Below are 15249 nucleotides of genomic sequence, written 5' to 3'. Positions count from 1 at the left end.
TATTATTATTATTTCCTGCCTCTCCCTGCAGATCGAGGTGGGATTACATCAATACAATTACAATTCCATATAAAAATACAATAAAAAAATAATAACAAAACTATTAATTCAATAAAACAGCCTTGCTGCTGCTCCTTAGGAAAGTCTAACAAGAAAGGAGAGCCAATTGCTGTCACCCTGTCTTTTGGGAGTATTTTCTCTACAGGTTCCTGGCTTATTTCCTCTTTGGTATTTGTGTGTGCACATGTGGTACAGTTTAAGAAAAGGTCTTTAATGCCTCAGTTTCTGGGCCACCACACCTTTCTCTTTTATCTTCTGCCAGTGGTTCAGTGGGATTCACTGGTCTACTGTGGGACCTCAGAGAGCTATAGCCCTATCAGCTGGTTCCAAATCTCTACTACCCTCCCTCTCCCTCCTTCCAATAGATGGCCATGTTCAGGAGCCACAGAAGTTGCCCTCTCTTCTTCTCCTTCCTACATCCCTCCCCCTCTTCCTCTTTGCCTGCCTGTTTATGCCAGAAATCAGATAGTCTGGCTGTGTGAGTCTTCAGATAAGCCTGCATGGAAGCAAAAATTATCTTGAGAAATCCTCTTTGCCACAACCAGGCAATTTCCATAACCAACCTTCTTCCAGAGTGCTTCTCCACTCTCCTCTTTTAAAGACATATACCTCTGGAACATGAAGAAGGAACACAAGCTCTAGCATATGAGGTTGCCAAGGGTAGTTGTAGAAACCAGAGCAAATGGGCAGGTGAGAAGGCAGTGGGGAGGAGGCAGGGCAGCACAAATATGTCACGTGTGCCATGCCAACTGTTTTAAAGGAGGTGGAAGGAGACTATAAGGGAAGGTTGTTTTCATGCATAGCATAATGCCAGCTGGTGTATGGGATGATTTTAATGCAATGTTTGGCTTTTTTCTTTTAAAATGGAGGGATGGGAGTTGGGGAGATGTTCTTTGAATATGGGAGGTTGGGTGGGGAGAGGTACATCTGCATAGACCACATAGGCTGCACTTTACCCTTTCTTGCTGTATACCCCAGAATGCTTAGGCCCAAACCCCTGCTACCTTTTGAAACTCCATCTGGCACTCTGTAACAGCCTGGATCTTAAAAACTCAAGTCTCGCCTTGGATGTAATACTGAGAGAAAGGCAGAGAATTGAATAATTGTTTAATTAATTACAAATCCCTTTGTCTCATAAATTTGTGTGAGTTAATATTTTATCATTATGGAGCTGTATTTTATTGGGTAGTTACTTGTGTTATCCATATATTATTTGCCATTTATGAAGCCCTACCATAATATTTGTTGTTTTTGAAAGCAATCACTCTGTGTATTTTGATTACTGTGTGTTCATTAAAATTCCCCTTTAGATAGCTCTGTGTGGATGATGGTAATACAATACAATCTGACTGAGGTGTACTATTGTCAGGGCAAAAAGATCTCTTCCAGATGTGTATAATCAGAACATGTTTGTACTGAGATAGCTGTACTTCATAATACAACTGAGGGAACATTGTAACAGTCCCAGCTACAGTACTAATGTTCTAAATGACGATGCACTTTCCAAATACAGTACAACAGGCAAGGACATTTCCACTGACAGAGGATGGGTCTTCATCTCCTTTACATAATCACAGAGGTGGACAGCAAGTAAGGCTAGACCTAGTTCTTTATTTCCCTAGACAATTAAAGCCTCCAACATTATGGAATTACATGAATTTCAGTTGTGAAGTGCCTGATTCAAATTCCAGTTCAGCAATAAAACTCCTGTTGGGCCTTAAATCAGTTACAATCTTAACAAACCTACCAGTTTGTAAGAATAAACTGTACTGTCTTCATGTGTACATGATTGAGCTCTTTGAAGAGAAGATGAGATAAAATTACAAACAACAGCAGCAAATCTACCAGAAGAACAATTATCATCACCACTGTCATCATTCAGATAGAGTGGTTGATTCATATATATAATGCAACAAAAATTAATCAAAGAAGCAAAATGTAGGCACAGATATGACAATATTTGTTTTAAATGTGAAGAATGATAGACTGAGGGGGGGGGGGGGGAAACAAGTACAGCTGGCCCTCCATGTCCATGGATTCAATCATACATTGCTTCAAAATATTTTTTTAAAAAATATAAATTCCAAAAAGTAAGCCTTGATTTTGCCATTTTAGATAAGGGACACCATTTTACTTCACTATTGTATTTAATGGGATTTGAGCATACACGGATTTTGGTATGGGGATAAGGTCTTAGAACCAAATCTCAGAAGCTATCAAGACCCCACTGTAGATAAGTTTTTAAAACTTTTTCAAAATTGGACACTGGGCATTGCACCACATGCAGAGATATCTGAACCTTGATCACAGATATGGAATGGTAAATTTGTCTTACTTACACAGGGCACTAGTACAGTTTTGTATCATTTATTTTTCATGGAAAAGCTCAAAGGAGAGGCAATTAATAATTACTTAGCTGAGACAAGAATGAAATGCCTGCTTGGGTGATGAGCATCATGTGAGCTCAGATTAGAGGACTACAAACTGTACATCACTAAGTCAACACATGGACAAAGCTCAAGAAACTCTTGGCTTCAAACTCTTAAACCCTTGCCATATGTGATGGATCAAGCCAAAAATGGCTAGTAAGAAAAGAATTCCAAGGACTACAATTATGTTTAAAGCCAATTGAAATTAACCGGGCAGCTTTACTAACCTCAGAGGAATTTAAACTAGATCTTGAAAGATGAGGTAGGCAATAGTTCAAAACATATTTATTACATAAGACCTTGCTTTGAATAAGTTGATCTAGGCTTCTTGTTGGTAAGCACACTGATGCCCCACCTCTTCCTCATACAGCTCAGTTTGGCCAGTATTAGTGATGTTATCATATCCCAAATTATATCCATAGATAAATGATGTAACAGCAAAAGCAAGAAAAAGTATTTTGTCACTTTATTGACTGACATGTGTATAGTGGCATCACTTCTGAGCACACTGTCCATCACACTTACTGCTAGGATTACTTACTTATTTATATTTCTGGAGATCAGTAGGGATTTCACTGATGTTTGTATTTAGCTGCTTGGAATGCAAACTTGTTTAGCTCATAGAATACTCAGAGGCATGATAGCAAAAGCACCCAGTTCCTGAGAAGACATTCTCCAGTTCAGAAAGAAAGCCAATTTTCTGAGTATATACATTTCACTACCAGAAGGTGTAATTTAGGCATGTACTTTTCCATGCCTGATCACTCAGTAGAGATATCAGGCATGCTAACAAAATGAAATTCAACACGGAGAAATGTAAGGCACTGCACTTAGGGAGGAAAAATGAAATGCCCAGATATAGGATGGGGGACACCTGGCTGAATGAGACTACATGTGAAAGGGATCTAGGAGTCCAGGTAGACCACAAGTTGAACATGAGTCAACAGTGCGATGCGGCAGCTAACAAGGCCAATGCGATTTTAGGCTGCATCAATAGAAGTATAGAGTCTAGATCAAGTGAAGTAATAGTGCCACTCTATTCTGCTTTGGTCAGGCCTCACCTGGAATACTGTGTCCAGTTATGGGCACCAAAATTCAAAAAGGATGTTGAGAAACTGGAGCGTGTCCAAAGGAGGGTGACTAAAATGGTGAAGGTTCTGGAAACCATGCCCTATGAGGAACGACTTAGGGAGTTGGGGATGTTTAGCCTGGAGAAAAGAAGATTAAGAGGTGATATGATAGCCCTGTTTAAATATTTGAAGGGGTGTCACATTGAGGTGACTAAAGAGCATATTCACCTAGCTCATAAATGGAATTGCAAAATATACTTTTTGAGTTGGAAAAGTTACTGTTTGGGGCTACAAACCCCATTAATCCCCAGGTAATATACAGTAGCAGTTCTGGGAGCTGTAATCCAAAACTCACTATTCCAAGCTCTTTTTACAGTTAATTTATATTGGAAGCCAGCCAAGATGACTCAGATTATTTTACAAGTACGATGGGACATAATCATACAGCTCCTGTTATTTGTTCCAAGAAATTGATCTTAACCTTTAAAGAAACCAGGGTCAAGCCAAAAGAAATTATTTCCTGACCACTCCAGAACATAAAATTACATTTAAAAGTCTGGACACAAACTACAAATTTAACACAAAAGTAATCTTCAGAAGGACAGCAGGACAGACAGTGGATTTATTTTCCTGATGGTAGATGGTATTTTAGTGATGTGCCATTGCAGCTTCAACTTCCTAACCAGTGGAGGTTTTGGCTCAGACCCCAGAAGTCTCATTAGAGGAGCTTTTCACAGTATCTTTAGCCATGTGAGCATGCGCCTTTATATAAAACAATCCCAGGTATTACTTCTTCTGGATTTATTCTAAAGTAGTTTATTTAATCATGTGTGCCACTGAAGATGACTAACTTGTTGAAATGCCACTTGTCAAATGAGAGTGTTCACCTTTTATGAGATTGTTCTTGGGAACCAAAAGTGTTGATCATTTGTAATCAGTTGTGATGTACTTTTCCTTTGTCTTTTAGCAGTCACTATATGTAATTAAGGTGTTTAGAACATTCATCTCTATGTTTGGAAACTGGAAATTGTTTCTGTAGTTTGCCGCAAAACTGTATGACATTTTACCATTCTACTTATAATGTTTACTTTTGTGCTAAATTTGCCACTTGTGCTCTGACCTTTTAAAGATTGTTCCCTCAAGCTTTTATGCACTTGCACAGTTTAGGAACTGGGTATTATAATGATCCTGAATGTGCTTGATTTTTGGAAGAATGTGGTCATCATTCAGTGTCCTTCAAAAAGTCTCCCCACTTTCAGAGGTGGGGCAGTTGTTCAGTCACAATGGAACCTTTTCTGGTTTTAACCTCATATCTTCCTCCTGATGTGAATCCTCCCTCCAGGATAATACTGCCTATGCAGACTCATGCAACCCAGTTTCTTTATAATCCCCCATGTTCAAACTCCATGTTTTGTGTTTGCAGGGGATATTTTATTTTCAAACCAGGATCAAACAAGCTTGATATTAAAAGATCTCTGTATTTCTGCCTAGCAACAATTAAGAAGTGTAGGATCATTAACAAAAACAGGTGATACTACATGTGAGCAATGAGGTATTCATAAACACTAAAAATCCACTTTCTGCAGTCATTTTAAAAAGATCTTTACATTCCCGAGGGACCAAATATACACTTCTAAAAATGTGATCAAGACAAGCACTCAACATTTATCCTTCCTTTTGCAGAAATTAATTCAGGGAGGGGGTAATCCTGTAAAAAATTATTCTGCCTTTCAATCAAAGGCATTGATCAATTAACAGAACAATGGGGGAAAGTAATTAAAAAGACTAATATTTCCTCACTTCAGCAGTGCCAGTTGCTTAATTAGAAGGGTCCCATCAGATGATTAGGCAAACAAAGTTTTAATAGAAGTTTTATTAAACACTCATTTGTAATCTTAATCAGGCAACTGGGCGGTGAGCTGTTAGAAAGTGATTTGTTCATTCCTTATAAAAAGAACTGAGAGATCTTTAATAAAAAAAAGGCCACTAAGTTCAGGAGACCTTGAACAAATTGTTACTTTAGCTCAGTTTTAACATCTGCAAAATGGTGATGTGTGACTGTATTAGTAGGGCCATATTCATTTATCTTCCTGGTATAACAGCAAATGAAGCTATGTGAGGATCTTCTTTAGACTTTTCAAGCATATGTTTCCCTCTGGAACAGTGTTTCTGAGGAGAGGAAAGAGGTTGAAGATAAATAATGAAAGGCTTAAAGAAAAGCCATCCTTAGAGAAGCCACAAGGAGAAAAAAAAATTTCTTGCCCTAAGATGAAACTAGAGTGTCTACATCATTCAAACACATACAAAAGCCGGGAGCAGATAGTCTGTGCCATCCCAAAGATATGTACTGTACAACATAAAAGGCTAAGACATAAATTTAAAGAAATATGTGATGCCTTCACACAGGTAGGTCAAACTTCTCCCTCAAGCAGATAATTAGAAGCCTAGGGTGAGTAAATCTTATTAGCCTCTTTCCACCTCATCTGTTCTCACAAGAGGCTAGCAATAGATTCATCCTCCTTCATGTTCCAAAAGGATTTGCTGAATCGTCTTTCCTTCGGCTGCATGGGCTGTAAGAATACCAATACCTGGCAACTAGTATGGCTAATTTTTTCAAGAAACTATTCATGAAGTACAGGTTGACTTCACCATAAGAGTAAAGTCAACTACTCTATAACAATTCAGGACTGTATCAGTGATGTGGCAGGACTTTGTTTCCCACATTATGGTAATTGTAAATTTGTTGTAATTATTTTCTGAGGATATTATTTGAAATACATTGCTTTTCCCCAGCTCTAATAATTTCATCATAAAGTGATTCCCATCAAAAAGACCATGTGGACCAGTAGTTTGTTAGAATTGTCCACCTGAAGATATAGGCACAGGACAGACCATCCACAAAGGATGGTTTCCCAGTGCCCAACTTTGGTCTGCGGGGAAACCGCAGCCCACAGGACTTCCCCAAGGACCAAAAAGAACCCGCAAAAAGCAGGTTCTTCTTGTGGCGCCATTATGATGCCACAGTGTGCCAATGGCGCAGTCGCAACATCACAATGGCGTTGCGACATGCGGACGCTAGGTGTCCATCACATAATGATGGTGGCACCCATCTGTACAGGGCACCACCATTTTGATGCCCTCATCACGTGCAAGGGGCGAGGGGCGTCTAGAAGCACCACCCCTCGCACGTGACGAGGGCACCCTATCGCACCCGTCTGGACTGGGCCATAGTGACTTCTATGTACACTATGCTTTACAAAGAACAGATTTGATAAGTATTTAGTCCAAGGGGCATAAACATAAAGTAAACAACTGTGGGAAATGGTATGATGGGATGAACAAGGAAATGCAAATGTGGAGAACAAGGGGAAAAATATGCATTTCAATTACATTTACTTAGGCTTAGTTACAGTGGAGTATTACATTTATGGATTTTTCCATTTATCCCTACTATCCAATAAGATGCTTCCTAGGTGACAATTAACAAAAAATAATGCACAATAAGATAGTCATTCTTGAGACTGAGGGAGATCCTGGGACAGATGATTATGTGAAATGCCCACTGTTAACGTTGCCCTGTGTCAACTCAAGAAACTTCACCATCTTTTTAAAAGGCATTACATTTATGTGATTGCATTACAAGGATTAAGAGTACATCGATACTCCTTCTGGTTGCTACTAGTTAAAAGGACCAGCACACTGACACCATTCAGATCAGTGTCAATATCGTCAAACCTCTGAGCTAGTCAATATCCCTTTGGTTGAAGACTTTTTCCCCGGCACAACAACTCCTTGGATATATTAGTGAGACATAAATTGGGACAGCTTGTCAAGTAAAGATTTGGAAAAGCAATTGGCAAATTAGAGAAAGTAAGGGATAATTGCATCTTGGTTCACATCTAAGCCTAAGAAACAAGAATCAGATGAGTTTGAATTAAAATGTAAACCAAATGAACCTCAGGCCATCTCTACTTTATGGATCATTTTTCTTAAAAATTCCCACCAAGCATACTCTTTACTTGCTTTTTTCCTTTATAGGTAAAACTTTTCTACACACCAGGGAATCTTTGCTGTTTTATTCTTTCCCTATCTCCTTCAATGTTGCTGTTTCCATGTTGCTATTTTATTAATGTATTAAAATATATCTCTTCCTTTACCATTTACCATTTACTTTGTCCTTTTGTCCTGGTTGTTATTTTAATTTGCCAATTACTATACATCACACTGGGAGGAAAGGGATGGGGGATAGGAAAGTGCCTGGGGGAAAAAAATAATATATATAATATTTTCCATATCCATATTATTAAGTGTTTCACGTGCATGTCATTAGGTTATTTGTAATATACCAAGAAATAACAGATATCATTAATTTTGTGGCATTCATTTATGGAAATAAGGGAGGGGGGTTAGGTGCCATTCTCTTTTATGATTTTCTGGGAACATAAAATGGGTATACTTACAATGTCGCCCTCTGGGAACAAAGGAAGGGGAGGAATCCTTCATGACCCAAGATAGATTCCACACTGAAAAATCCAAAGAGTGTGGGGGAATATTTGTTGGTGATTCTGGAATGCTGAGGCCTGTAAAATAAAATGAGACAATAATGCTGAAATAGATAGACACAGAGATAGTTATTACTATAATGAAAGCAGATCTCAAATATTAAAATGTGAAAATACTTTCTGGATGGAACTGGTCTTGTAAATGGCCATTAATATCAATTAACCCATTATTCAATGGTTCCAGTCCTCAGGGATCATGTTTGCTTAGTTTTAGCAATTGCAGTTTAAAACCAAGTCAGCTTTTAAGCACAAGTTTAATTAGCAACACAAACTCTTTGTCATTCCCTAAATGCAAAGGTGAAACTGTAAACTGCAGTAATACTAATCCATGATTTCATACTAATGAAGGATGAGAAAACTGCTCACTTTCAAATGAGAATGTATTAATTGTCACTGGCCCTCCTATTTCCCTGTGCCTCAAAGCCTAAGGTTTTTAAAGCTTACATAGATTTTTTTCTCTGTGTTTTTTGTTTGTTTGTTTGTTTATCTTGGGGGTTGTTTGCACAGGTCAAAAGGCCTGTGTTCCTCCCTGGCTTCTCACCATTCTATTCAGATGATGCAAGCCCAAACCCTTGTGTCCAATCCTGGTAGACCAGACACAAATTCGCATGGATCCAGCCCAATCCTGGAGTAAACAGCCTTCACACCAGGTCAATTTGACCCCTGATTTATCGTGGAGTTTCCTGAAAACCCTGGCTATTTAAATGGCCCCTCACACTCCTTACCTTGCCACACCACTGCCACACCTGATACAGAAATGGGGCACGTGGCCACAGGGGTGCAGTCAGGCATCCTGTTTCTCTGTCAGACACAGTGACAGGAGCTTCTCAGTAGGACTGACAGAACAGCAAGGTAAAGAGTGTACGCCAGTAGTGGATCCCACGGTGGCATAGGGATGGGTGTGTAGACACTCTTGACAACCTAGGGACCAATCAAGGTGAGCACCCAAGCCAGAATAGCATAGGTTCCTGGCCCATCTGTTCAGCCCCCATGTGTTGTGGTATCAATATCATTAGGACTTTGGGATGTATTTTCCATTTATACTTTCATTGGTGCCAAAAGAAATCTTCCTATAATCAATCTTTTGAAAATTACTGAAAATTATGGACATACACACAGAGACTTGAAAAATTATTCTAAAATGCCTTCATTTTTCTTAAAGAAAGTTTGCTCTCATTCTACATGAGTATTACTGTCTCCAGTAGCAGCAATGCATACCTATATTGGATTGGTTACACAATCATTCTTGTACCATCACATTCATTGCAAGGATTCTCAAATAGAACCACTTCTTCCCAGTCATGTTGTGTAAGGTGGAAAAGACCATGGAGTTTATCACACGGCAGGAATTTCTCTTAATTTCGAATGAAAAGATAGTGAGGCCAGAACGCATTCACGTGAATTCGCTAGTTCAGTGAATTTACATGAATTCGAATTATGTTTGAACTGACTTCCCATTGCCCGAAAATAACTTGCCATTGCCCAAAATTGCGTGTGGTAGTCTATCATGCAATAACATGAAACCCCATGATTGCGTTCGGACTGACTTCCTATTGCCTGAATTTGTATGTGGTAGTCTATCACACAATAACGTTAAACCCCATGATTGCGTTCGGATTGCCATTGGATTATACTTCCAGTTTCCCTTGTCTGATAAACTCCCATGTCAATCAGCTCAGTTTCAGCCTTTGATCTTGTAATCAGTATCTGTGTGTTTGGCACAATACCTGAAAAGGGGAATCTACATGTATGTAGCCTTATATACATAGGCTGCGTCCCACATGACTGGGATACTATTAAATGTCATTAAGAGGTCACTTATTCCATTCAGGAATCTTGGTCAAGCATTTCATTTCAATATTAAGAGGCTAGAAGGAAAGTTTTAGTCCACTGTTCATTTTTTACAATGTATGTATGTACACAGCACATAGAGCTAACAGCTTAACAGCTGCTATGCATTGTAGTTCTCAGCATGCCAACATGTCCTTAGCATAATTGAAGTCACTGAGGCATTGGTTGCCTTTAATTTAATAAATAAATAAACATAGATCAGTTCAGTTGTAACACACATGTCCTACATAATGTGTATATTGTCCTACAGACAATACATGCATAACCAATAGAGGGAAAGTATGTTCTTATCAGTTTACCATATCTTTGGCAGGGAAAGGGAATTTGTGTTTTTCCCACCCCCTGCTGGTATCATTGGGACTGAAACTCTCATCAGCAATAACCAGTATAACCAAAAGTGAAGGCTCTATCACACTATGAACTTTCTTATCATATATGTAAACCAAGTGTAGAAATCTGATAAAGATTGAGACATACATTAATAATGAAGTACAATCATGTATTTTGGATGGGAGAAAGATAATAATCACTATAATTCACACACACACAGCTATACAGAATTATTATTATTATTATTATTATTATTATTATTATTATTATCCACCTCTCCCCATGGTATAAGGTGGGAGACACAACAAATAATAAATAACATCAGTTAAAAAACATATAGTTTTTTGTAGGTTTTTCAGGCTATGTGGCCATGTTCTAGAAGATTTCTTCCTGACTTTCGCATCTGTGGCTGGCATCTTCAGAGAATGCTTTGCCTGGAAAAAGTTGGCGATATATATACTGTGTGAGCCTGGGAATGCAGGAGTGATTTGCATGTGTATTGTTCTGTTGCTGACTTTTTCCAGGCAAAGCATTCTCTGAAGATGCCAGCCACAGATGCTGGCGAAATGTCAGGAAGAAAATCTTCTAGAACATGGCCACATAGCCCAAAAAACCTACAAAAAACTATGGATGCTGGCCATGAAAGCCTTTGACTTCACATTAAAAAACATCAGTTTAAAAAGACAAATAAGATAGACACATATTAAAATAATCCACATTTAAAATCCATCATTTAAAATTCACAGTTTAAAAATCATCTCAATAAGCCTGCCAGTAATGAATAAAGTTCCCAGTGGAAACATCTGATTCATGCTGATCATTCAAACAGCGCAAATCAAGATATGTCTTGTCTAGATGCCACTATAGGGGGAGATATACAAAGACACATACGCCAGTCTGTTAGAATGCAATTCAGTTCTCGGTATATAAAAGAATATTCTTTTTCACCTCCTTCTGCATCTGCAACAAGGAGTGTAAGCCACAAAATATAAATGTTTTTTAACGGAGGGGGTAAATTATTAACTTCTGTACAGAACTCTAAGCAATATCCCTTTGGCTAAAATTGCAAATTCTTGGTGTAAGGTCTGACCTTAGATCATTTCTCACTTGTTACTTTATTTTTAGCCCCTGGAAAGCTGGCACATAAAACAGGTACCTTCACACCATGCTGCATTTCAGTGTCACAAATTAGAATGTTTGATGCAAGCCTTTAGGGATTATCCTCTGTCTCAATGACCCCACATCAGCTGTGGCAGTCTGTTTTCATCTATATCCACCCTAAGCACGTGCCAGACCAGCATGGTTCTTCTGAGAATGTGAGATTAGCACTTCTACAGCTCTGATCAGGGAAGAAGGCATGTTGAACAGAAATCAGGGCACAGCAACCTGGCCACGTTAGTTCTTCATTTTTGCATTTTAATAAGGTGTGTTTGACAGCTTAATTTTTCTTTTCAAGTGTAGGTAGGAAATTGAAACTGGAAAACTTAAAAAACAAAACAAAAACAAAACATTGGTTTGATTACAATAGAAGTTCAGATAGCTCCTACTAGCTCATGAAGAAAATGAGGGCCATCCGAACAGTTTCACTAGCCTCAGAATCTTGCATCTGAGGAAGGAGACATAAGGCTACGAAAGTATGCTACTAACTTCTTTCATTCTCCCATTTAATCTCAAAGGTGCTACAAGATCCCTTTGCATATCATCTTCTGGTCTCTTGCTTTTAATACCAGGCCTGCCAAATTGTCTATGCTTGGAGTGATTACTCTCAAGATTACTGTCTCTTAATATTGCCCAGGCCACTGACCCAGGTGTTTAGGACAAACCTATCTGTTAGCAAACCAGATACATACACATATACATACAATGCCATCCACAACCAATGGCTTTTGGCAGATACACAACACTCTCCCCTCCCCACCTCCACTATTATAACATGTTTGTGGTCTCTGGTCTGCTCAGAAAGCAAGCATTCATAGATTAGAGCTGTGCAGCAGAAGGCAGTCCAACAAGCTGTCATACCTTATTATACCAACCACGACCCTGTATAGGTTTCATTGTGCATTCCATGAGCTGCTCTTGCAAGCCATCCTTCCTTCCCCAAGCACAGATAATAAAAGACAGCTACAGTGATGGCCAGCCAGTGATGGACAACAAGGCATGGAGTAAGTTGAGATTGGCTAGAGTGACTGAACTGATGGGTGAATGACTGAATTAGGCAGCATCCAAACATGCCAGGGGATAATAGCCAGAGGGACTTCAGCTTCCATCAAAGCTAGCCAACACAGCCAATGGTGTGCTGCAGTTATGGGTGTTCCCAACACAGCTAATGATGAGTATTGCCATTCAACAATATCAGGAGGGCCACACTTGCCCACCACAATTGACCACCTTGTAATTGTTTCAAGTGATTGTGCGGGGGGGGGGGGGGAAGGGATGGTAGTTATGGAAAGCTTGTCAGAGAGGCAAAATCTGGGTATATCTATGTGGAAATAGTAAAAAAGAGATAAGGGCTCCTTAGACTGCACAGTATGCTCGCATAGTTGGAGGAGAAAGGAGAATTGGTGGGCATCAGGATTTCTGTTCACATCAGATATTGACAATTTGGTTGATTGTAATTAACAGTGATGCAGACGCTGTTCAGTTCCTAGAAGTCCCTCCCTGAGTTGGATTCCAACAACATATGGAGCCTCCCTGGTTGAGAACCTCTACTCTGTCCTATAATAGAGTACGTACAGGATTTTCTGGTGATGGAAGTCTCTGACCACAGTTGGCTCAACTCCTTCACTGTGCTAGCAAGAGTGGAACAGAACTTAGAAAAGTTCTATTTTTACTCTAAAACTCCCCAAAAATCCAAGTCAGCATGGAAATGGGTTGTTCTAGGATTGTTGTTCAAAAGGTAGTTTTTCCAAGCTCTGGGCTAAACAATCACAGAGGCCTTTTTAACTACTATGTAATTAACTATACAATTTCTATTATTATTATTATTATTATTATTATTATTAACCTTTATTTATAAAGCACTGTAAATTTACACAGCGCTGTACATACAATCTTTTTAATTGGACGATTCCCTGCCCTCAGGTTTACAATCTAAAAAGACACGACACAAAGGGAGTGGTGGTGGGGAAGGGGCCTCTCTAGTAGGATAATACATATAAAATACATAGCAATACAGGAAATGATTCAATAAAACAGATGACAAAAGAACATCAAATAGCAAGTGACAATTATGCAATGCCTGGGAACGCTGCCCTGAACAGGATGGTCTTCAACTCCGTTTTGAAGCAAAATAACGTCTGTCTTCACTCAATTCTGCATAAAGTATTGTTTCTTTTTTTCAATGATATTCTGAGAGCATTCTTTTCATGAGTGTGTAGTAAAATAGTTTAGGCACAAAGAGTTTGTTTTATTAACTAGCACTTCTACAGTGTGTAGTACTATAGTTTACGCACAAAGTGTTTGTTTTAGTAACTAGCACTACTACAGGAAGTGACAATTATACCTGAAGATATATGGTCTTCTCAGTTAACCAGTCTTCAGAGGAATATAATAGTAGGTTTGCATATAACTAGGATTTAAGGTGTTTTGATAGGCTTCCCCAAAGATGCTCAGCTAAAATAATCACATTCTGAGAGATATCAAATCTAGGTTTGACAAAGGGTTTGTACATCCTCATGAAAGTAAGAAACTATCCATGAAGAAATGAGGAGGCAGTGAGACAGACTGCAGCCAAATTGCCAGGCCACTGGGTTCATATTCATTCATCTTAAGAGATACATTCAAATATAAATCTAACAGAAAACAGTGCAATGCAAAATAACATCTGTGTTCATATGCACATTCGAAAATGCATCTAACCATCTCTTCATTGCATAACCTTTTTCAATAGGATATGCTAACAATACATTTCTGGCTAGAATTCTAGGTGCTGGTGATGACACATAAAGCCCTAAATCTCTTGGGGCCTTTACATGTGCTGAAGGGGCCGTTCTCTGATTCCCAATAGTGGGAGCAGTGTATGCCAGGATAACAGTGGTCTTTTGTTCTGTTCTGAGAGATTCTTGGTGGTCCAATGGTTAAATGCCTGTACTGCAACCACTTAAACAACTTCAAGATGGAAGTTATTAGAAGAAAAACATCAGGAAGATAGTTTTGTTTTAAACAATATTTAAACAAAAAAAGGAAGAAACATTTGTGTTATATTTTATGAAATATGATCAGAATATTGTGTTATATTGGATTTAAGAATATATAATAAGATAACAGAATTTAATGTTGTTGACACTAAATTTGAAATTTTGGACTTGTATAAAGATTAATTTAAAAAAATTAAATGCCTGTACTGCAGCCACTCACTTACAAACCATAAGGTTGTGTGTTCAATGCCAGCAAAAGGGCTCAGGCTTGACTCAGGCTTGCATCCTTCCGAGGTCGCTAAAATGAATACCCAGATTGTTGAGGGCAAATAGCTTACACTTTGTAAACCGCTTAGGGAGTGCTTAAGTACACTGATAAGCGGTATAGAAATGTACTTGCTATTGTTATTGCTATTGTTAGACAGGTGCAAATAGGAGTAACAATTCACTGTGAACACGCATAAAATAGCATGCAAAAGACACTGACATTTTATAAACACTGTCATGTTCCATGGAACAGCAACAGTCACAGTAAAGCATATTCATTTGGAAATTTGACACAGTACCTTGGATCAAACACTGGTCAGAATGGAGCCTGCAGTTAAGAAACCAGAAGAAGACTATGACTGAGAAAAGTAACTATGGCGGGTTACAGACCGCCATTTAGTACGTAATGAATACGTACTAGGGTTAGGAAGGGGCAGTGCTTCCGCACCCCCCCTAACCCTAGTACGTATTCTGTATGTACAATATGGCGGCGGCCGCTCCACACGGCCCCCGCCATATTTACGTATCGGATGCTGTGCGTCCT

The 15249-nt window shown here is 38.9% G+C and overlaps 1 protein-coding gene across 1 annotated transcript in view; it reads right to left on the bottom strand.

The window, feature by feature from the left end:
* LOC121919497 (ALK tyrosine kinase receptor-like) overlaps window positions 1–15249 on the bottom strand; it is a 428390-nt gene that overhangs the window by 148499 nt on the left and 264642 nt on the right. The window contains exon 2 of the mRNA XM_042446148.1: window positions 8020–8139. Within this exon, the coding sequence (XP_042302082.1) occupies window positions 8020–8139 (120 nt within the window). The remainder of the gene's footprint in view (window positions 1–8019; window positions 8140–15249) is intronic.

This window comes from Sceloporus undulatus, chromosome 1 (assembly GCF_019175285.1).
Source record: "Sceloporus undulatus isolate JIND9_A2432 ecotype Alabama chromosome 1, SceUnd_v1.1, whole genome shotgun sequence".
NCBI classification, from domain to species: domain Eukaryota; kingdom Metazoa; phylum Chordata; class Lepidosauria; order Squamata; family Phrynosomatidae; genus Sceloporus; species Sceloporus undulatus.
The sequence above is the reverse complement of the archived record's forward strand: the minus strand, read 5'-3'. Positions and strand labels throughout refer to the sequence as shown.